The sequence below is a fragment of the Prionailurus bengalensis genome, chromosome C1 (genome assembly GCF_016509475.1).
Source record: "Prionailurus bengalensis isolate Pbe53 chromosome C1, Fcat_Pben_1.1_paternal_pri, whole genome shotgun sequence".
NCBI lineage: Eukaryota > Metazoa > Chordata > Mammalia > Carnivora > Felidae > Prionailurus > Prionailurus bengalensis.
The window spans coordinates 159,982,734-160,004,953 of record NC_057345.1 but is presented as its reverse complement, the minus strand read 5'-3'; the positions used below and the strand labels follow the sequence as shown (position 1 = coordinate 160,004,953).

The following is a 22,220-nucleotide window of genomic DNA, read 5'->3' as shown; positions in this document are numbered from 1 at the left end:
TGTCTGGAGCATGAAATCAGCATACTGAGGCATCTCAATTCATTGGGGATAAACAAAAAACATATCACCTTTTCCTGTCACTTCCCCCACCCACGCTGACCTACCCTTCTGTGAGGATGGCAGTTCTCTTAACCATATTTCTGCCCCATTCACAGATTTTCAGATATTTTCTGTTATTAAATATTTCTTTTGGTTTTGAAGATTCATTCTTATTTGTTTTTAACTTTTGATATCATATTAATTCAAAGCTTTTTTCCCCCACTCTCCCTTTCCTTCCAGGCTGGATTGATGGCTCTCATGGCTTGAGGAAGTCTTCTCTCTTCTCTAGATAGTTCCTCTGGTATGGAAAAAGGGAGAAAGGAAAGGGGAGAGAGCAGAGCTCTCCTTCCCTGACTGGGTGAGGCTGCAAACACTCTCTGGCAGGTTACAGCTGTCCCTGGGGCTCATGCGGAAAGGTGGTGGCCCCCACATGTCCCATAGGTATCAGGCTTATATTGAACAGCTCCCTCAGCTCTTAGTGACCTGTTATGGGTTGCACTGTATCGCCCCCTCGCACTCAAATTCATATGTTCACATCCTAACCCCCAATACTTCAGAATGTGACTGCATTTGGAGAAAGGACTTCTAAAAGGTGATTCAAGTCAAATGAGGTCATATGGGTGAGCCCTAATCCAATATGACTGGTATCCTCATAAGAAGAGGAGATTGGGGTACACAATATACACAGAGACCAAGGGGTGACCACGTGAGAATACTGAGAAGGCAGCCATCTGCAAGTCAAGGAGAGAGGCATCAGAAGAAATCAAACTTCTCGACACTTTAGTCTTGGATTTCTAGATTGCAGAACTGTGAGACATTTCTCTTGGTTAAACCACTGTTTATTTGTGGTGCCTTACAGTGGCAGCCCTAGTAAATTAATACAGAATCTTAAATTTTCTCTAAATACAGAGTAAATTAAATACAGAGTCAAGATTTGGATTTCAGCTTTAGTTTCTACCTTGCAGGAGTTACCAAGTTATTTAACAAAGATTTATTGAGGACTTACTATGCACTGGGCATTGCTCTAGGTCCTGGATATACCATGGTTAAGAAAAAAAAAGACTAATAAGGTCTCTGCTCTCAAGGAGCTTACAGTCTAGCACCGGGGATTGGGGAAGGAGGGTGATATACAGATAGGACAGGACAACGTCAGATCCCAACGGAGATAGTTATACAGGGCAGTATAACAGAGTTAGTGTGGAAGTGTGGGGCCACTCTCCACTGGGTGGACAGAGAAGGCCTCTCTTTGGAAGTGATATATGAGCAGGATTCTGGATCAGAAGATGGAAACAGACCTGTAAAGATTTGGAGAAAGAATGTTCCAGGCAGACTGAGCAGCTAGTTACAGAGTCAGGAACAAGACTTGGAATATCTGAGGAACAGAATGAAGACAGAGAGTGAAGGGTAAAAGTTCAAGAGATAGGGACAGAGAGAAGGGCAGGGATGGACCATGTAAGAGTTCGTAGAAAAGGAAAGGAATTTGGATTTTATTCTACATGTGATAAGGGGCCATTGGAGGTTTTAAGCAAAGGAATGAGATGATCAGAGTTACGTTTTTGGAAAGACTGTAGTTTAGCTGTTAGACTGTAAAAGGCAAGAGTAGAAACAGAATTTAGTTAAGAGGTTCAGGTGAGAGAAGCATCACCCTACTATCTGCCTTCATTTTCAGAGAAGGCAATTGCAGAGAGAGGGATCAGCAAGTACAAGGTATCCTACATAAAACCTACACCTAACATCATACACAGTGGTGTAAGACACAATGCATCCCTGCAAGATCAGGAACAAAGCAAGGATGTCTCCTCTTATCACTTCTATTCAACATTATACTGGAAGTCCTAGCCAGTGAAATAAAGCAAGAAAAAGAAATAAAGGCATAAGACTGGAAAGAAAAATACACATTCCTATTTATAGACAACATGACTGTCTGTGTAGAAAATCCCTAGGAATCTAAAAAACCAAAAACAAAACTCCTAGAACTAACAAGCGAATTTAGCAAGTTTGTGGGTGAGGTCAGTACTCAAAAAATCAATGATATTTCTGTATACTAGCCAAACAACTGAAAACAAACAAGCAAAAAAAGTGTACTAGCTCCAAAAACTGAAATACTTAGGTAATAAATCTAACAAAAACATGTACAGGATCTCTATGCTGAAACAAAACACAGCTGACTTTTGAACAACACAGGGGTTGGAGCGCCAATCCCCTACACAATCAAAAATCCATATGTAACTTTTGATTCCCCCAAAACGTACCTACTAATAGGCTACTGTTGACTGGAAGCCTTAATGAATAAATAAAACAGTCAATTAACACATATTTTGTATGTTATATGTACTATATGCTGTGTTCTTACAATAAAGTAAGCTAGAGAAAAGAAAATATTACTAAGACAATTATAAGGAAGAGAAACTACATTTACAGTACTGTACTACATTTATTGAAAAAATCTGCACACAAGTGGACCCATGCAGTTCAAACCTATGTTGTTCAAGGGCCAACTGTAATGATGAAATAAATCAAGTAAGATCTAAATAAATAGACATACTGTGTTTGTGGATTGAAAGACTTAATAAAGATGCCAATTCTTCTCAAATTGATCTGTAGATTTCATGCAATTCCAATCAAAATTGTAGCAGGATTTTGTACAGATATAGACAAATTACTTTTACATTTTATATGGAAAGGCAAAGGAACTGAAATAGCCAAAACAATTTTGAAAAATATTGGGGTGCTTGGCTGGCTCAGTTGGTTAAACATCCGACTTCAACTCAGGTCATGATCTCACAGTTCGTGGGTTCAAGCCCCATGTCAGGCTCTGTGCTGACAGCTCAGAGCCTGGAGCCTGCTTCAGATTCTGTGTCTCCTTCTCTCTCTGGCCCTTCCCCACTCATGTTCTGTCTCTCACAATAAATAAACATTAAAAAAAATTTTTTTTAAAGAATAAATTTGGATGGATTGCACTACCTGTTTAAAGATTTATTATAGTGCTCGCTTTGGCAGCACATATACTAAAATTGGAACGATACGGAGAAGATTAGCATGGCCCCTGCGCAAGGATGACACACAAATTCGTGAAGCGTTCCGTATTTTTTCGTCACCACTAAACCAGCCCTACAAGAGATCCTAGGGGGGATCCTGTGAGACAAAGTACCAGAGACATCGCTACAAGCATGAAACCTACGGACATCACAATGACTCTAAACCCGTATCTTTCTATAATAACACTGAATGTAAATGGACTAAATGTGCCAACCAAAAGACATAGGGTATCAGAATGGATAAAAAAACAAGACCCATCTATTTGCTGTCTATAAGAGACTCATTTTAGACCTGAGGACACCTTCAGATTGAAAGTGAGGGGATGGAGAACTATTTATCTTGCTACTGGAAGTCAAAAGAAAGCTGGAGTAGCCATACTTATATCAGACAAACTAGACTTTAAATTAAAGGCTGTAACAAGAGATGAAGAAGGGCATTATATAATAATCACAGGGTCTATCCATCAGGAAGAGCTAACAATTATAAATGTCTATGCGCCAAATACGGGAGCCCCCAAATATATAAAACAATTACTCACAAACATAAGCAACCTTATTGATAAGAATGTGGTAATTGCAGGGGACTTTAACACTCCACTTACAGAAATGGATAGATCATCTAGACACACGGTCAATAAACAAACCAGGGCCCTGAATGATACATTGGATCAGATGGACTTGACAGATATATTTTTTAAAAAATTTTTTTAATGTTTATTTTTGAGACAGAGAGAGACAGAGCATGAACAAGGGAGGGTCAGAGAGAGAGAGAGACACAGAATCTGAAGCAGGCTCCAGGCTCTGAGCTGTCAGCACAGAGCCCGACGCGGGGCTCGAACTCACGGACTGTGAGATCATGACTGAGCCGAAGTCGGCCGCTTAAGCGACTGAGCCATCCAGGGCCCCCGACAGATATATTTAGAACTCTGCATCCCAAAGCAACAGAATATACTTTCTTCTCGAGTACACATGGAACATTCTCCAAGATAGATCATATACTGGGTCACAAAACAGCCCTTCATAAGTTTACAAGAATTGAAATTATACCATGCTTACTTTCAGACCACAATGCTATGAAGCTTGAAATCAACCACAGAAAAAAGTCTGGAAAACCTCCAAAAACATGGAGATTAAAGAACACCCTACTAAAGAATGAATGGGTCAACCAGGCAATTAGAGAAGAAATTAAAAAATATATGGAAACAAACGAAAATGAAAATACAACAATCCAGACGCTTTGGGATGCAGCGAAGGGAGTCCTGAGAGGAAAATACATTGCAATCCAGGCCTATCTCAAGAAACAAGAAAAATCCCAAATACAAAATCTAACAGCACACCTAAAGGAAATAGAAGCAGAACAGAAAAGACACCCCAAACCCAGCAGAAGAAGAGAAATCATAAAGATCAGAGCAGAAATAAACAATATAGAATCTAAAAAAACTGTAGAGCAGATCAATGAAACCAAGAGTTGGTTTTTTGAAAAAATAAACAAAACTGATAAACCTCTAGCCAGGCTTCTCAAAAAGAAAAGGGAGATGACCCAAATAGATAAAATCATGAATGAAAATGGAATTATTACAACCAGTCCCTCAGAGATACAAGCAATTATCAGGGAATACTATGAAAAATTACATGCCAACAAACTGGACAACCTGGAAGAAATGGACAAATTCCTGAACATCCACATACTTCCAAAACTCAATCAGGAGGAAATAGAAAGCTTGAACAGACCCATAACCAGCAAAGAAATTGAATCAGTCATCAAAAATCTCCCAACAAATAAGAGTCCAGGACCAGATGGCTTCCCAGGGGAGTTCTACCAGACGTTTAAAGCAGAGATAATACCTATCCTTCTCAAGCTATTCCAAAAAATAGAAAGGGAAGGAAAACTTCCAGACTCATTCTATGAAGCCAGTATTACTTTGTTTCCTAAACCAGACAGAGACCCAGTAAAAAAAGAGAACTACAGGCCAATATCCCTGATGAATATGGATGCAAAAATTCTCAATAAGATACTAGCAAATCGAATTCAACAGCATATAAAAAGAATTATTCACCATGATCAAGTGGGATTCATTCCTGGGATGCAGGGCTGGTTCAACATTCGCAAATCAATCAACGTGATACATTACATTAATAAAAGAAAAGATAAGAACCATATGATCCTGTCAATCGATGCAGAAAAGGCATTTGACAAAATTCAGCAACTTTTCTTAACAAAAACCCTCGAGAGAGTTGGGATAGAAGGAACATACTTAAAGATCATAAAAGCCATTTATGAAAAGCCCACAGCTAACATCATCCTCAATAGGGAAAAACTGAGAGCTTTTTCCCTGAGATCAGGAACACGACAGGGATGTCCACTCTCACCACTGTTGTGTAACATAGTGTTGGAAGTGCTAGCATCAGCCATCAGACCACAAAAGGAAATCAAAGGCATCAAAATTGGCAAAGATGAAGTCAAGCTTTCACTTTTTGCAGATGACATGATATTATACATGGAAAATCCAACAGACTCCACCAAAAGTCTGCTAGAACTGATACATGAATTTAGCAAAGTTGCAGGATATAAAATCAATGTACAGAAATCAGTTGCATTCTTATAGACTAATAATGAAGCAACAGAAAGACAAATAAAGAAACTGATCCCATTCACAAGTGCACCAAGAAGCATAAAATACCTAGGGATAAATCTAACCAAAGATGTAAAAGATCTGTATACTGAAAACTATAGAGCTTATGAAGGAAATCGAAGAAGATATAAAGAAATGGAAAAACATTCCGTGCTCATGGATTGGAAGAATAAATATTGTCAAAATGTCAATACTACCCAAAGCTCTCTACACATTCAATGCAATCCCAATCAAAATTGCACCAGCATTCTTCTCGAAGCTAGAACAAGCAATCCTAAAATTCATATGGAACCACAAAAGGCCCCGAATAGCCAAAGTAATTTTGAAGAAGAAGACCAAAGCAGGAGGCATCACAATCCCAGACTTTAGCCCCTACTACAAAGCTGTAATCATCAAGACAGCATGGTATTGGCACCAAAACAGACACATAGACCAATGGAATAGAATAGAAACCCCAAAACTAGACCCACAAACGTATGGCCAACTCATCTTTGACAAAGCAGGAAAGAACATCCAATGGAAAAAAGACAGTCTCTTTAACAAATGGTGCTGGGAGAACTGGACAGCAACATGCAGAAGATTGAAACTAGACCACTTTCTCACACCATTCACAAAAATAAACTCAAAATGGATAAAGGCCTTAATGTGAGACAGGAAACCATCAAAACCCTAGAGGAGAAATCAGGAAAAGACCTCTCTGACCTCAGCCGTAGCAATTTCTTACTGGACACATCCCCAAAGGCAAGGGAATTAAAAGCAAAAATGAACTACTGGGACCTTATGAAGATAAAAAGCTTCTGCACAGCAAAGGAAACAACCAACAAAACTAAAAGGCAACCAACGGAATGGGAAAAGATATTTGCAAATGACATATCGGACAAAGGGCTAGTATCCAAAATCTGTAAAGAGCTCACCAAACTCCACACCCGTAAAACAAATAACCCAGTGAAGAAATGGGCAGAAAACATGAATAGACACTTCTCTAAAGAAGACATCCGGATGGCCAACAGGCACATGAAAAGATGTTCAGCGTCGCTCCTCATCAGGGAAATACAAATCAAAACCACACTCAGGTATCACCTCACGCCAGTCAGAGTGGCCAAGATGAACAAATCAGGAGACTATAGATACTGGAGAGGATGTGGAGAAACGGGAACCCTCTTGCACTGTTGGTGGGAATGCCAACTGGTGTAGTCACTCTGGAAAACAGTGTGGAGGTTCCTCAAAAAACTAAAAATTGACCTACCCTATGACCCAGCAGTAGCACTGCTAGGAATTTACCCAAGGGATACAGGAGTACTGATGCATAGGGGCACTTGTACCCCAATGTTCATAGCAGCACTCTCAACAATAGCCAAATTATGGAAAGAGCCTAAATGTCCATCAACTGATGAATGGATAAAGAAATTGTGGTTTATATACACAATGGAGTACTACGTGGCAATGAGAAAGAATGAAATATGGCCCTTTGTAGCAACGTGGATGGAACTGGAGAATGTTATGCTAAGTGAAATAAGCCATACAGAGAAAGACAGATACCATATGGTTTCACTCTTATGTGGATACTGAGAAACTTAACAGAAACCCATGGGGCGGGGAGAAGGAAAAAAAAAAAAGAGGTTAGAGTGGGAGAGAGCCAAAGCATAAGAGACTCTTAAAAACTGAGGACAAACTGAGGGTTGATGGGGGGTGGGAGGGAGGGGAGGGTGGGTGATGGGTATTGAGGAGGGCACCTTTTGGGATGAGCACTGGGTGTTGTATGGAAACCAATTTGACAATAAATTTCATATATTGAAAAAAAATAAAGATTTATTATAAAGCTACAATAGTAAAGACAATGTGGTAGTGAAGAATTCCATACATAGATCAATGAAACAGACGCACACAAATATAACCACTGATTTTTGACAAATGCTAAAGTAATTCAATGGAGAAAGGATAGTCATTTCAAAAGTTTTAGAACTGGACATATGGAAAAAAAATGAACTTCAACCTTACACCTCACCAAAAATTAACTCAAAATGGATGCTAGGTCTTAATGTAGAATGTAGGGGCACCTAGGTAGCTCAGTTGATTAAGCATCCAACTTCAGCTCAGGTCATGATCTCAGGTTGGTGGGTTTGAGCCCCACATTGTTCTCTGCGATGACAGAGTGGAGCCTGCATGAGATTCTCTCTCTCTCCCTCTCTCCCTCTCTCTCTGCCCCCCCCCCATGCACTCTCTCTCTCTCAAAATAAATAAATAAACTTAAAAAAAAAGTAGAATGGAGAAGTATTTATTGAGCATCTACTCATACACAGTTCTACATAGACACATGGGAGCACCCTGGCTCTCCGAGTCAGTCTTTAACACCCCTGTATAAGTTTCCTTTGTCACCCTGAAACTGTTCTCTTTAGAAGCCTGACTTGACCACCCACACTGTTTCAAAAGGCATCAGAGGCCCACTCTTGGCTCAACAGACTGCCATCATTTCTCCATCTTGCTTCCTTCCCTCTGCCCTGAGTCCTTTCCTCGCATTCTGTTCACTTAATCATCCCGCTGCCTACCTCTCCTTTCCAGTGCTGTAGACCCTGGCTTAGCATGCCTCATTACTCCCAGACTGCTCAATTTTCTCTACTCTACATTAAAATGAACAAACAAAACAAAAAACCAAAACAAAAACCTCTTCCAAGAAGTCTTTACAGTTAAAAGAAGTTTTACCTCAATCAACACATATTTCCATGACTTTTTCTTCTATTTTTACTTGTATAGACTCAGTGCTTATATTGTCCCCAAGTATTGATTTACATGCCTATTCATAATTTACATTTCTTTTGTGTATCCTTTATACATTTTAGGATCCGCACTATCTGTCCCTGACTATTCGGGCTGAGATTTTTTTATTCCTTCCAGAAAGGACTATGTATAACACCATATCTAGATAGATGCTAAATATATAATTATCTACTGACTGAAATACATTCTTAAACAGAAAGAAGCAGGCCTCTGTGTGAGAAAGAACTCACCCCTCTGGGCTTCCTGACAGGATTGGCTCCTTAGAGCTGCTGTTTCAGAGGAGGCAAGCACTGCCCATGGCTGTGACCCTGGAACCTCGTCATTTGGAGTCAGCTCATCCTGCCAGACCCATTTTCTGAACTTCCAGCATGGAGGAGAAACCAGCATGGAAGTGAAAAATGAAAACTCTGAGAGACAGTTCCCAAAAGGCATCCTCTTAAGAGCTGAATGCCCAATTTGTTAAGTTACAGAATCAGGAACAATCAAATATTTCAGCAGTGATGGTGTTGGAGTCCTTTGCAGATACAATGTGGGAGCTCATCTTGCCCACCCACCCCCATCCGAATAAAAGGAGGAACCAATGGAAGTGAAGATAGAGACTTTACTGTTGATTTTCACTTCACATCAAATTCCAAGGGAAAGACCTGGAGCCTGGACAGGAGAAAATAAAACTCAGTTCTAGATTCTGAAGCAAAACCAGACTTTGAGGCTCAGAGAATATTCCCTTTGGCACTACTTTTGTTTTTCTAGTTTCTCCCCAGTTCCTAACTCCTTTAAAACTTCAAACTGAAAGGCCTGAGAAAATTGAAACTTAAAAGCTTAAGTTATGGGAAACTGAAACCTAACCAAGCTTAACCAGCTTGTTCCGCTTCTGTACAATTGCTTGGCATGCCCATGTATTCCTGATCAATCATTATTGCCTGGCACATCCGTATATTCTTGATCAACCATTGTTACTTGGCACATCCGTGTACTCCTGATCAATCATTGTTGCTTGGCACATCCGTATATTCTTGATCAATCATTGTGATACCCGTACCCTCGGTTGTGGTCTGACCTAAAGGCAGGAACCAATCGAATACTGTTAAGTGTCCAACTTTAAACACCAACCAATCGCAGCTCTGTAACTGTGGAAAATTCCTGATTTCCCCATGACTTGTTTGTACCTGTCTATAAAAGGGGTGTAAAAACCTCTCTCAGGGCCTCTTGGCGTCACCGGCAACGGGGGCGCAGAGGTCCAGGTTCGAACCTGCAATAAATGACCCTTGCTGCTTAGCTTTGACTCTGGACTCTGGTGGTTCGTTTTTGGGGGTCTCTTAGACTCTGGGCGTTTCAAAACTCCTATTTGGAAGTCAGAATTCACAATTCAAAGACAGAAATGGATTCTTCAAGTTCCTTTTGAAACTTCCTCTTTTCTTTCTTCCCTTGAGCCTTTTGAACTTTTCTCTAGTTTATTAGTAGCAAGCGGAATGTTTCCCAAACAAGGAAATATGCAATGAAACCTTGTTATAACATCTTTCCTTTTAATGTTTTTCCACCTAGATCATTCAGTTTGAAAAGTCCCAGCTGAAGGGTTAGAAAGCAACGTTGCTGCCACATCAAATTTTCACACGTGAAATCTTCAGAGATTTCCTATTGAGAGGAAGGATTACAAAGAAAATTTCACCACGTTTGAAGTGGCCCATGTACAGGCAAGACAGTGGTCCTGAAGGTTTGAGAATCCATGTTGTCTGCAGCTGCCTCCATTCGCCCAATCACCACCGAGCGTCTTGGAATGGGAGTGTCATCAGGCACAGGCATCTCTCTCACCAGATGCAGCTATGTGCCAGGAGGGGCCGCTGGCAAGGGGGCTACAGAAATTTGGGAGGAGCCCTGCACCTCGTGACTTCACACCCCATGTTTTTTTAACCTTTTCAGTATTTGGGGATGTACAACATGAATGGGGAGGTGGGTACAGGAAACAGGAAAATGTCAACTGGATTACTTTCTCTGATTTTTATTACAGTTTGACACAAAGACACATTGAGGTTAATCCTCTCAACCTTGATAAGAGATCAGACCAACCGATACTTCTTCTATCCACTAATGAAGGGACTGGTACCTGCCCAGCAGCCCAGAGAGGAGGCTGACTTAACTGGACAGGAATGTCAGCCAGAAGCTCTCTGATGCCTGCATTTGAAAGCAAAAGGCTGCAGCGGTCTGGCTACCAGGAAACCCCAAATTAAGTGAATAGGAAATCTTAGGGAAAGAAATGAAAGTTTTTCTTTGCATTTTAAGATGTCTTCTCTATCTTTTGGAAAATAAAAGTGCTATCGTGAAATAGAATGTACAGAAAAGCGTGTAAAACACACGTACAGCATAACAGATTATAAAGCAAACGTACTCGTAACCACCACCAAGACCAGGAGTCAGAGTACTACCAACATCCTACAACATCCTCTTCTCCCAAAACCGGGGTCCAACACTGGACCTCTTTTTAAAGTCTGATGCTAACAGCCTCCAAAGCTTCCCAACTTTGACTTTTCTCCTTCCTCTCTGCAGTTCATCTCCTAAAAGAAGTTTGTAAAGTAGCTTCCCATAACATCTATGCTCACGGAACTAGTAACCCATTTCATTTTAATAAGACAAGTATTTAAGGGTTTGAAGCAGAATAAATAAAAATAAAAACAACCAAGAAAATGGTTTCTCGTGCACTGAAAATATCAGCATATTCATTTTCAAAATGCTAGGTTATGTGGGACCTTGCTTCCAGCCAGAAAACCATTTCTGCTTTCATAAGAGGCACATGCTGAAACAAGTATATGCAATTTCAGTGAAAACAGCACAAACTATTTCTGTCCAGTAAGGTTTTCCCACCTTCAAAGGCTGTAATATACTAAAACCAAAAAATATAGAGTATGGATGTTTTAAAATTTAGAATCTTAATTAATATTCTGACCTTCACCATTGGATGCACAATCTCTTTAGAACTGATGTTTGAGGGCAAATATCATCATAGAGAGAAAAATTCTAGGTAGAAAGTGAAGGTAAAAGAAAGTTCCAGTTGCTTTAGAGCAAAGTCATTTTATCTTTATATTCACCTCACTGCCTAAATGATGCCTTATTATTAGAAGCTATTCTATAAATGTTGACTGAAGCCATTGTTACATGAGCAGTTTCAGAAAAAGAAAATAAAATCATGCTTATTAGTTTTGATGTGTTTTTGTGGCTTCTTAATTATATTCAAAATGTGAAGAAAATAAGGCTTAGGATTTCAAAAGAAATTATTATGCACAATATAGGGGACTCAGGAATACAAGGAAGCTTGTTAGGAAAACACACTTGTTTCTAGTCTTCTTTTTCACTTCTATTTCCTCCAGGATGTGTGGAACGCAGTTTGAAGGCAAGATTCAGAAAGAGTTACAAGATAGGAGAAAAACTCTTTCAGAGAAAAGCAAAAATCAAAAAGAAAGGAAGGAAAAAAAAAAAAAAAAGCAGAGGCTATCTCTTTGTTCCTGTTCCTTTCCCATGTAGGCGGATCAAGGGCAAACAGAAGGCTTCTTCAGAGCCTGACTTTTTGCATAGCACCACCTAGTGGCCCAGGCTGAGAAATTGTTTTTATGTTGCCAACAGTTGAAAAATTGGAAATTCCAAAGTTGTGAACAGATTTGACAAATCATTACTTATATTTATGAGAGAGTATAAATGCCAACTGACAAGTCATTTAGATAAATTTCATTTCAAAGAGCACAAAGTAGGGGTCTTAATGATGCCTGTATCTTTGCCCCTGCACATAAGTTGCCTGATAAGACCTAAGTGTCTGGTGAGGAAGCCCCAGCCCAGCTCACATCTGGTCACTCTGAAACCGATATTTATAATTCTAGCAAAAACAACACAACTATTCCTGTCCAGTAAAATTTTCCCACCTTCAAAGGCTTTAATACATTAAAACCAAAAAATAAATGATATAGATGTTTTAAAATTTAGCAGCTTGATTAATATTCTGACCCTCAATGTAGGATGAACAATCTCTTTAGAAACAATTTTTGAGGGTAGATATCTTCATAAGGAGATAATGAGTAAAATCCCAGCTCTGCCCAAGGGAGGTCTGGAAAGAAAGCTGGAGGGCAGTCTTCTCATGGGCATCCTACTATCTTTGTTTAAAGGAGCATGTTTGAAGAAAGTTAAGAACTGGTTTCAACTTTCTTTCCAAGTTAAGATGAAGCAAAGGCTGTAGACTGTAGCTTTTTTCTTAGCCAAGCTTTTCATTCCTCTGCATGTTGCTAAAAGTCAGACCTGGCAGCCACTCTCTTTAAGCAGACGAAGGCCCCAAACTACACACGGGCACCAATGATTTCAAGAGGGGAGAGGGAAGAAAGAAAAAGAAATTATGAACAGTGACAAAGAGGTCTCTCCTCCTTTCATAAAAGCATAATGCAGCTGTTTCCAGACATACCTTCAGAAACATAATGCCCTTGAGAGGAAAGCTTTGAGAAGACCTGGTCTGCTGCTCAGCCAAAGGCAGCAGATCCCAGGTAAATCAAAGGAACTTGACCCAAATGGAACCTATTTGGCAAAATAGCAATGACAGGGAAGTTCTGTTCTTTAGCCCTAGTTTCCTGCCTCCTGTCCTAAGAACTGACTGCACAACTAAACAGAAGCCATTAAGCAGAAGCTGACTCTAAGTGGGCAAAGGCCGGCACGTAGCCCAGTGATGGACCTATTCTAAATTGATTAAGAGAGTGGGGTTATTGACTGGGTGGTGAATTGGACCAAGTGACCTCTGAGGACCCCATGACTGAATAACCTTCGGATTCACCACATTCCCTCCACTTAGGTTCATACGTGAACAGAAATAATCTTCCTAATAACTCTAGGTAAACTGAGACCACCCTGGAGTGCTTAGCACGAATTAGTGATTACATATGGCTTTATAAATGAAGAAGGAAAGGTGGCAGGCAGAGAAATGAGGAGTCTAAGAGTTAATGTTATAAAAGGTGTGTGTGTGTCTGTATGTATGCCCAGTATATATACACTGATGCTGTGCAATTAACTTGAAAAAGAAACAATCACTTTCCTTTTCATGAATTTGGTTGAATAGACCTTTACCCCTGCTTAAAGTTCAAAGTGGTAGTAGTGGAGCCCTGGCAGTATTTGGACACTAACAAGAAAACTCCAGCAGTGCTTGTAGAAGCATCAGGCCCAGGGAGGTCAGGGGCTCCAGGTACCTGTTTTGGTCAAAGGAATTGAGAAGAGCTGCTGAAGAAGCTTGTTTTCTGACGTTCTCAGGACTACAACCACATCAGCAGGTAGAGTATCTCTGTTTTTCTCAAGAACCCCAGAAGCATCATATAATACCTGCAATGTAAACAGCAAATAGCAAACTAGTCAATATCACCCATTGCTAGCAACACTGGTAAGTTGTCTGAGGTCAGTCATTAATCGACCAACGTACAGAATTTGTCTTGACACAGTTGTGCTTTTAAATCCAGTCCACAAGATAAGGAGGAAAAAAATGTAATTTCTGACACACCAATTTATCTTAACTTGTTGTCCAGGTGCTCTTTGAAAAAAAGAGTCATATCACATCGGAATAATAATGAAAATACATTGGGTACTATATCTTTGGTCACTATATGTAAAGCATCCATCCTATGAGGTAAACACTATTATTATCCCCATTTTACTGGTGGGTGAACAGAGTCCTAGAGAGAAAACAAATAATATGCACATTTCACAAGTGACAGGCAGGCTTCCAAACCCAGACACTTTGGGCTCCGAGCCCATACCCACCGTACCATTGTTGCTTCCCAAGGTACTCACGGCATGTGATCGCTCAGGGATGCTGAGCCATTTTTGGTTCTCAGAACAGGAGGGATCCAGGTCAGAGAAATTTTAAGAACACTCCAGAGAAATAAGCATTGAATGACAAATGAATTCAGAAAAGAACAGGAGTCCAGAAAGAAAAAGATCCTTCCTATCCATCCCCCGCCCCTTAAAATCAAGAAAGGAGAAGAGGGAGAAAGGGAAGATGGTGAATAGAAAATAAGTATAAAAGGACATGGAGACAGACTGGAAGTGTAAGGAAGAGGATAGGAAAGGAGGGAGCAGGCTAGATAAGGGCATCTCAGACGTCAAGGACATCAATATATGGGCAGACATCAGTGCTAAGGTGAGTGAACGATCTAAGGGTAAAAACTGGGTTGCAATTTCTAACAAATATCCAAAATAGATACTATGCACTATGTGGAGAGAAAAGCAATCCTCTCTACTTACATTAGAATTGCCTTTCAACCAACCTCCAGTCAGGCATACTTAATTTCAATACTATGATATGAATATGAAAAATGATTTCAGGGTGCCTGGGTGGTTCAGTCAGTTGAGCATCTGATCCTTGATTTCAGCATGGGTCATGATCCCAGGGTCATGGGATTGAGCCCTGCACGGGGCCCATACTGAGCATAAACCTGCTTAAAATTCTCTCTCTCTCTCTCTCTCTCTCTCTCTCTGCCCCTCTCCCCCACGCGTGCTCTCTCTAAAATAAAAAATAAACAAATAAATAAATTTTTTTAAAAAGTAAAAATAATTTCAATAAATCTTACATCAACAAAATAATCCAAAATGCCTTTTATTGAACTCCTACCCATTTTTTTTGGACCCAGGGCCTCAGCAGACCCCCCCAGAACCAATTAGCCATAATTCCAATGGCTCCTTTGAGAGTAACTCAAGCAATGAGTTGTTGGCTGCAGAACTAGAGAGTTTCCTGAATTAGTCACTACTCTACTTCAGGAACTTGACATGAGACTGAGGCATAAGTTACGAAAGGTGGAAATTTCTGTTAATGATATAAAAGCTTAATATCTGGATGATGAAGTGAATTTTTTTCCCTTTTTATCTAGACATTTTTGGTTCCCTAAAGACACATAGAGTTAAACTGCTAAAAACTGAGCCCCACTGTGATATGAACCCTCCACTGCTACCTACACATTTCCAAATGACTTTAATGTGCACATTCACTGCTCAACACTGGGAAAGCTATACTATGTTCTCTCTCTGGAGAGCTGTCACTTCTGGGCCAAACCTCAGGTGAGAGGCAGATGGCAGCTCCATAGTCACCCCAGCGAGAAATTGCTTCTTTACCAGGGGTGACTTTCTGTGAGCAGCACACTGAAAAGTTTGGGAATTATGATTAGGTGTTCAAGAGGAATTAAAAGGAGAAAAGAAACCCGCAAGAAATTTTGTGAGCAGCACAGACAGGGTAATATGGACACTGACCCCTGTCAAATTCAGGTTTAATGACACACACTTGCCTCACCTTTCCGGCATAGTGCAGGATGCCAAAGCACAGCTCCACTCCTTTGGGCCTCCAGAAGTATTTGCATCGCAGATTATCTTCAAATTTATCTGTGTGGATTTTCATGTTTAAAAGTTACAATGAGAATTGTTGGCTCCTTCAAACAAAAGGTCACTCCTGGAGCCAGGAGTGACCCCAAATAAGGGATTTCAGAGCAGTCTGATAGTGTCGTTGTATGTACAACAGTAGAGAAAAATGCCCTGTTGAAATGGGCTTACCATCAAGTCTTCGTTTAGTTGTTTTGTATTTGTCTTTAGCGTCAGGCGATGCCCTAACATCTTGTTTTGTTCTAAGAACTCCTAGCACGGACACTGATGACACCAGAACTCTGACCAATTAGCTTTAGAACCATAAAGATATCCCACAGAAGAAGGCAAACAACCCTTGTTTAAACTTATCATGGCAACTTGTGACGACTTCACAGGTAAAAGGAAACCACCGAAGGTGACAATGTCAACTCCTGAAGAGAATCTCTCCCACCAATCAATTTCCTATCTGGGGAAAAGACTTGAAGCTTTCTGTTCCTCCCTCAATAAACAATGTTTGCTACTGTTGTAACTGAGAGCCTACTCTGTGTGAGGATCTGTGCTAAGTACTAAATGGATACAAAGATTGGGTCTTTGTTGCCCTTAATATCTCACAATCTAAGCGAGGGAAGGGATCATGTACAACACTGAAGACTGGAGAAGCAGATGGACAAAGGGAACGGGGATAGAATACAAAGGGCCTTTAATGCTAGGATGAGGTGTCTTACTGGCAGGCCGCAGACAATAGTAAACTAATGAAAAGGTGGCTTTAGAAAGACTAAATTAGCTGGGATGTCCAGGGTAGATAGGGTAAGTATGAGTCTAGAAGCCATGAGACCAGAAGGGTCTTCTATACAAACTTGGACTAGAGGTGGATGGGATCCAGGCAAAGATATGAGAGAAGGGTATGAAAAGGAGGAGAAGCAATTATTGGTTATAGGAAATAAGGGACAGGAAGGTATAAAAAATGATATTGACAAAGGATAAAGGTATTTACGTTGGCAGCAATAGGAGTGTGAGGAGGGCTTGGTGATGGGTCTGCTTTAAGACACAATCTATCAGGACATTTGCTGAATATTTCAATGCATTAAAAATAGAGCCTATACTTGCATAGCCTACCAGGTGGCCAAAATGCTCAGCCACGCTCATTTGATGACATGAACCAAGTTCTCTTCTGAGTGCATTATGGCCTTTTACAAAAGATACCTACCAACCAGGGTCTGATCAGTTGCTTGGGGAAATCGACTTTCCTCATCCAAAAGTGCAAGCAGTCCCAGGGGCTTCTGGAGGAACATGTCCAAGAGTGGGCGGTTGTCCTCATACATCACAGGTGTAGCATCAATGCCTTCATTCTGATATTCCACCTGGAGGTAAATGGATTGTGAATGTCTCCAGCCCGAAACTGGCCTAGGTGGCACCAGGCCGCTTTGGCATGCACGTTCTGTGTCTGGAAACACTGACTGTATGTGGAAAACAGGCTGTTTTATGGGTGTAGCAAAGGAGTCTTCTGCATATAGCACTGTGGAAGCTTTGGGTTTAAGTCTGACCTACAGGCACAGCCTGTGGCAGGCAGCTGAAGTCAGCAAAAGAAGGGACAGTGCTGTCTCCCAAATACCAACTTGGTAACTTGTAATTTAGAAACTGACATGGAATGGAAGGGAAGCTGAAAAAAAAACTATTTTGGTGATAAATATGGTTTAAACCAGGAAGAAAACAGACATCTATCTTCTACAAAGGATTCTGCAAGGGAATCATCTCCGGCTGGAAAACAAAGAAAATTCCAGATTTCCCAGGGAAAATAAGTGCAGGGAGCCTTGAATGAAAAGGAGGTGGAATTTCACGCAGAGTGGGAGGGGAGGGGAGGGGTGGGTGATCCAGATTTATCCAGGTCCACTGGTAAAACCAATACTTCGTGTTTATCTAATCACAGCACAGTGTGTGTATGCCTTCACTTCTACATTAAAACAAAGGGCTTAGTATGTTTCATTGTTGAACAACTTCATACAAGATAGAATCTTGGGGTTGGGGTAGAAATTAGGGTGGAGGGGAAGGTCCCCTAGCTTTTGGGCACATGAGCTTCACACTCAATTTGATTTACCATTAAACTCATAGTGGAAAGACTTCCATTTGGAGAAAACCAAGAACATATCTTACTCCTCCCTGGAGACATTCCACCCCCACCCCAGCAGTTACTGTGGGACCAGGTGTGCAGGAGATAGGGGATGGGGATGGCCCCTTTGGGAGTTAAGAACAGTAAGAACCTGTGCCCTGAATTCAACATCATCCTGTGTCATTTTGGACACTTATTTTACTTAAATAAAGTAGGAAGAGAATGTAGCATTTTGGACAAGGTGCATGAAACAGTTTAGAAGCAACAATTAAATAACTGGCTTGTCACCAGCTCCACTCAAGTGAGGAAATGTAACTTTCCACAGAAATCAAGACTTTTTTTCAGGCTAAATTTAGACTATTTATTTTGACAGGACAGGCAGGACTGCCTCACCAGTGGTTTTTTCCTTAGAATCTTTTACCTGTTAACCTAACAGGGTTTCCCCTTCTAATTGTGGGCAGCTTGGAGGCACCTTCCCCACCAGGTTTAGTTACTTCAGAGTTCACTATTACCTGCTCAAGAGCAAAAACGTGCTGGTTGAAATAGTACTGGATTTGCTCATTGGCAATGTTTATGCAGAGCTGCTCAAATGAATTTCTCCCAAAGTTCTCGAATCCAAAAATATCCAAGATCCCCACATTCATACCATCATCTGCACTACTGCATTGAAGAGAAGAAAAAAAATTGTTCAGGGAAGAAACATTCATCTCAGGATGATGTTAAATACATATGCCCGTGTGTTTACCAACATATATACCCACTCATGGAAAGCAGCATTCAGCCACCTCTGAAGGAAGAAACAGTTTGTGTTTTAAAGTATTCATTCCTTCAGTTTTTCAACAGTCTTTCCAACTTTTTTTAAGCAGTAGAATCCTGTAAAATCTTACTCAGAAACTCCATAAAGAGAAAGATTAACGAGGAACCACTCTATTGGAAGGGGCTAGAACTGCTGCCCATTCACTATTTCACCTTCCCACCCATAAGGCTTAATTGGAAGAACACTCTTTAGAACTTGATGTTGTCAATTCTTCCACAATATAGAAACCGTCAATGCTTAGAAAGAAATAGTAGTAACAGCAGCAGTAGCAGTAGTAATGTAATGATATAATGTAAATAATGTAAGATATGGTGCTTTAAAACTTTACATGAAACTACATCTCATTCTGAAAACAACACTATGAAGAGGATATCATTACCCTCATGTTACAGATGAGAAAACTGTGACTTAGAATATGGGATTGATCCAGCTCTAGAGCTTAGATGCAGACCCAGTTTGCCCAGCTCCCAGACAAAGCTGTTCTCTTTTTTTTTTTTTAATTTTTTTTTTCAACGTTTATTTATTTGTGGGACAGAGAGAGACAGAACATGAACGGGGGAGGGGCAGAGAGAGAGGGAGACACAGAATCGGAAACAGGCTCCAGGCTCCGAGCCATCAGCCCAGAGCCTGACGCGGGGCTGGAACCCACGGACCGCGAGATCGTGACCTGGCTGAAGTCGGACGCTTAACCGACTGCGCCACCCAGGCGCCCCCAAAGCTGTTCTCTTAAACACTACACTGTAACAGCTCTGTCAGTCATGTGCCTCTTCCATTGTCCTGGATACCATTCTCCTTTTAAAGGTGAAGACTTGAGAGCTTCACTAAAGAAAACTCATGAGTGGACCAAACACTTTCTCTTGCAAATCTAGGAGACATTGGGGTCAATGACAGCTCTCCCAGGGCCTCTGCTTCCCGAGGGAACTTGCCATATGCTTTTGTCTGGCTGCAGGAGTGTATTGATGCGATTTACAATCCAACTGAAGAGCCTCGCATACAAGGCTTTGGACATGGCATCTCGGACATCCGCGGCTCTGTCGACAGTGTTGGCACGGATGATGGTCTCACCCCGGGTGACCACACAGTGTGAGATAAGGGCCTCTTGGAGTTCTTCGGGGCTGATGCAGAGAAGGGAGGCAGCTGGAATACAGGGTAAGGATGACACCAGAGAATGTAGTCATCCATCCATCCATTCATTCATTCAGCCAGCATTTATTCAACATCCACTATGTGTCAGGCTCTCCCTAGGCACTTCAGATGCAAAGGTAAACAAGCCAGGTCCCTAACACCAAGAAGCATCCAGATGGACACAGTAACAGAGAATCCACACTGTTCTGAAAGCTCTTCCCAGGTATTTGATGAAAAAAAGTGAGAGGAGATGGTCTTTGGTCAAATAGCTGGGGACTACACTCTTCTCAAGAGTCAAAAAGCACATTACTTTATTAAAGGCAGTAAAAGATACTGTTTAACACAAATGGTTTTTATTTAAATCAGTTTTTTTTCCCTAACTCAGGATTTGGTTTCGTTGTGCCATCATCTCCTATAGAACTTCAAAAATAAATAGTGCCTGACTTCTCCCCTGGAGATGCTGATTCAGTGGATTCAGAGACAGATCCACCTCTTGTATTTTTTCAAAAACTTGTAGCTGGTTTTCAAAAGTAGCCAGTGTTGACACCACTGCCCAAAGTGACCTGCCACAAAATTCTTTTCTGCAGAGCATTTATTTGCAGCTTATAAAAAGAATTGTGATGGTCTACAAGACATCTTTTGGGAAATCCCAGTTGGTGAAAATACCCAAAGTCAGTACAGAGACCAGCAACAGCTACTCTATATTTTACAGCATCTCGAGAAAGTACCAAAGTGAAAGAAACATGTATTTTGGCTACACAGTGCACAGACATCAAACAATTACCATTTTCCAAAGCTTCAGCATTGGGCACCTCACTTTTATCAGTTTGATGTTGAGAGGAAATAGCTGCAAACTCAATGTTTCCAATATTCAAAATCCCAGCCAAAATTCTGTACACTGAGTGCACCTCCTGAAAAGGACAGCAAGAGCCATGTTTGGTCACTGCCAATCAAACTAACAAACCACCAGCACTGCTAGTTGTCCACTGAAGTCCAACACACACACATCCTTTTCCTGGGCACACAAATAATTTCCAAACCTCCCTTGAAGTTAGACAGTAGAACTAAACTCTTAACAAAGGAGCAAGAGGAATGACGTGGGCAATTCTGAGCCCAGTCTTACAGAAACAAGCATGCCTCCTCCATGCTTTCTTTCCCATTATTGCTGGCTGGAACGCCCAAAAACCCAGCCTCAACTATGCAGCTGACTAGGATTCCTGAGACTAATAACTGCATGGAACAAAGTTGTTCTGCAGCGTGAACCTCTCACCATGAAATGCTTCCGTCAGGGAGAACTGATCTTCTTTGTTCTTTATGCCACTTTGAGCCACTTCCCTAACTAATACCAACTCCCAAATTCAGGTATGTTCTTTCTTCAACACAAGAGAGGAGATGTTTCCTTAACCTCTTTTGAATAGCTTTTACGAAAGAGTTATCAGGGCATTTATTAATGGCTCATTGAACATTCTGAAGTTAAATAATAGAGTATATAATTATGAATGAGGTCAGGAAATATTCTGACTCACTAGAAATTATTTGTGATATTGTGATATAATAAAAACATAGATTTGGTCTTCACTCCAATCTCTGGCACAAGAGTTTATACAACCCTTGGGATTATGAGTGGTAGGTGTTAAAGGAATATCCTCTGTCATTCAGAGTAAGCCCCTCAACCGTAACTGAGCTCATGCCAATGAGGTGACTCTTAGGGAATGGGGGCTGGTTGCTAGAGAGACCACACATTAAAGGATAAGAATTTTTAGCTGAATCCTGGACTTCCAAGGAGGGGAGAATCCTGGAGATTGAGTTAATCACCAATTGGCAATAATTTAATCATTCATGCCTATGTAATGTAATGGAGCCTCCATTTAAACCCATAACTGATGAGGCTCAGAACACTTCCAGGTTGTTGAACACATGAAGGTGGTGAGAGGAGGGGTACCCCTTTCCCAAAACCTTGCCCTATGTATCTCCTCTTTCACTTGGCTTCTCCTGAGTTTTATCCTTTATAATAAAGTAAACTGTTTCCCAAGTTTTTTGAGTCCTTCTATCCAATTAATAAACTGAAGTTTGGGATCTTGGGACCCTAAACCTCCCATTTCATAGCCATTTGGTCATTAGGAGAACCCTACTGAACAAGCAGGACTTGCCATTAGTGTCTGAAGTGGGAGCAGTCTTAGGGAACTGAACCCCTCACTTGTGTGATCAGATAATAACTCCAGGTAGACAGTATCAGAAGCGAATTGAATTATAGGAGAATTGGTTGGTATGGGGGGAAAAAAACTCCACACATTTGATGTCAGAGTGTTGTGAGTGAAGATAGT

General features: G+C 40.8%; 1 protein-coding gene and 1 non-coding gene across 2 annotated transcripts in view; one reads left to right on the top strand and one right to left on the bottom strand.

The window, feature by feature from the left end:
- Positions 1-22,220, bottom strand: part of MYO3B (myosin IIIB) — a 410,735-nt gene that overhangs the window by 189,450 nt on the left and 199,065 nt on the right. The window contains exons 17-22 of the mRNA XM_043573368.1: positions 20,681-20,807; positions 19,698-19,908; positions 18,467-18,614; positions 17,055-17,208; positions 15,780-15,868; positions 13,693-13,822 (exon numbers count right to left, since the gene is read on the bottom strand). Of these exons, the coding sequence (XP_043429303.1) occupies positions 13,693-13,822; positions 15,780-15,868; positions 17,055-17,208; positions 18,467-18,614; positions 19,698-19,908; positions 20,681-20,807 (859 nt within the window). The remainder of the gene's footprint in view (positions 1-13,692; positions 13,823-15,779; positions 15,869-17,054; positions 17,209-18,466; positions 18,615-19,697; positions 19,909-20,680; positions 20,808-22,220) is intronic.
- Positions 3,024-3,130, top strand: LOC122482214. The gene has a single exon (XR_006297021.1). It is a non-coding gene; the product is annotated as a U6 spliceosomal RNA (small nuclear RNA).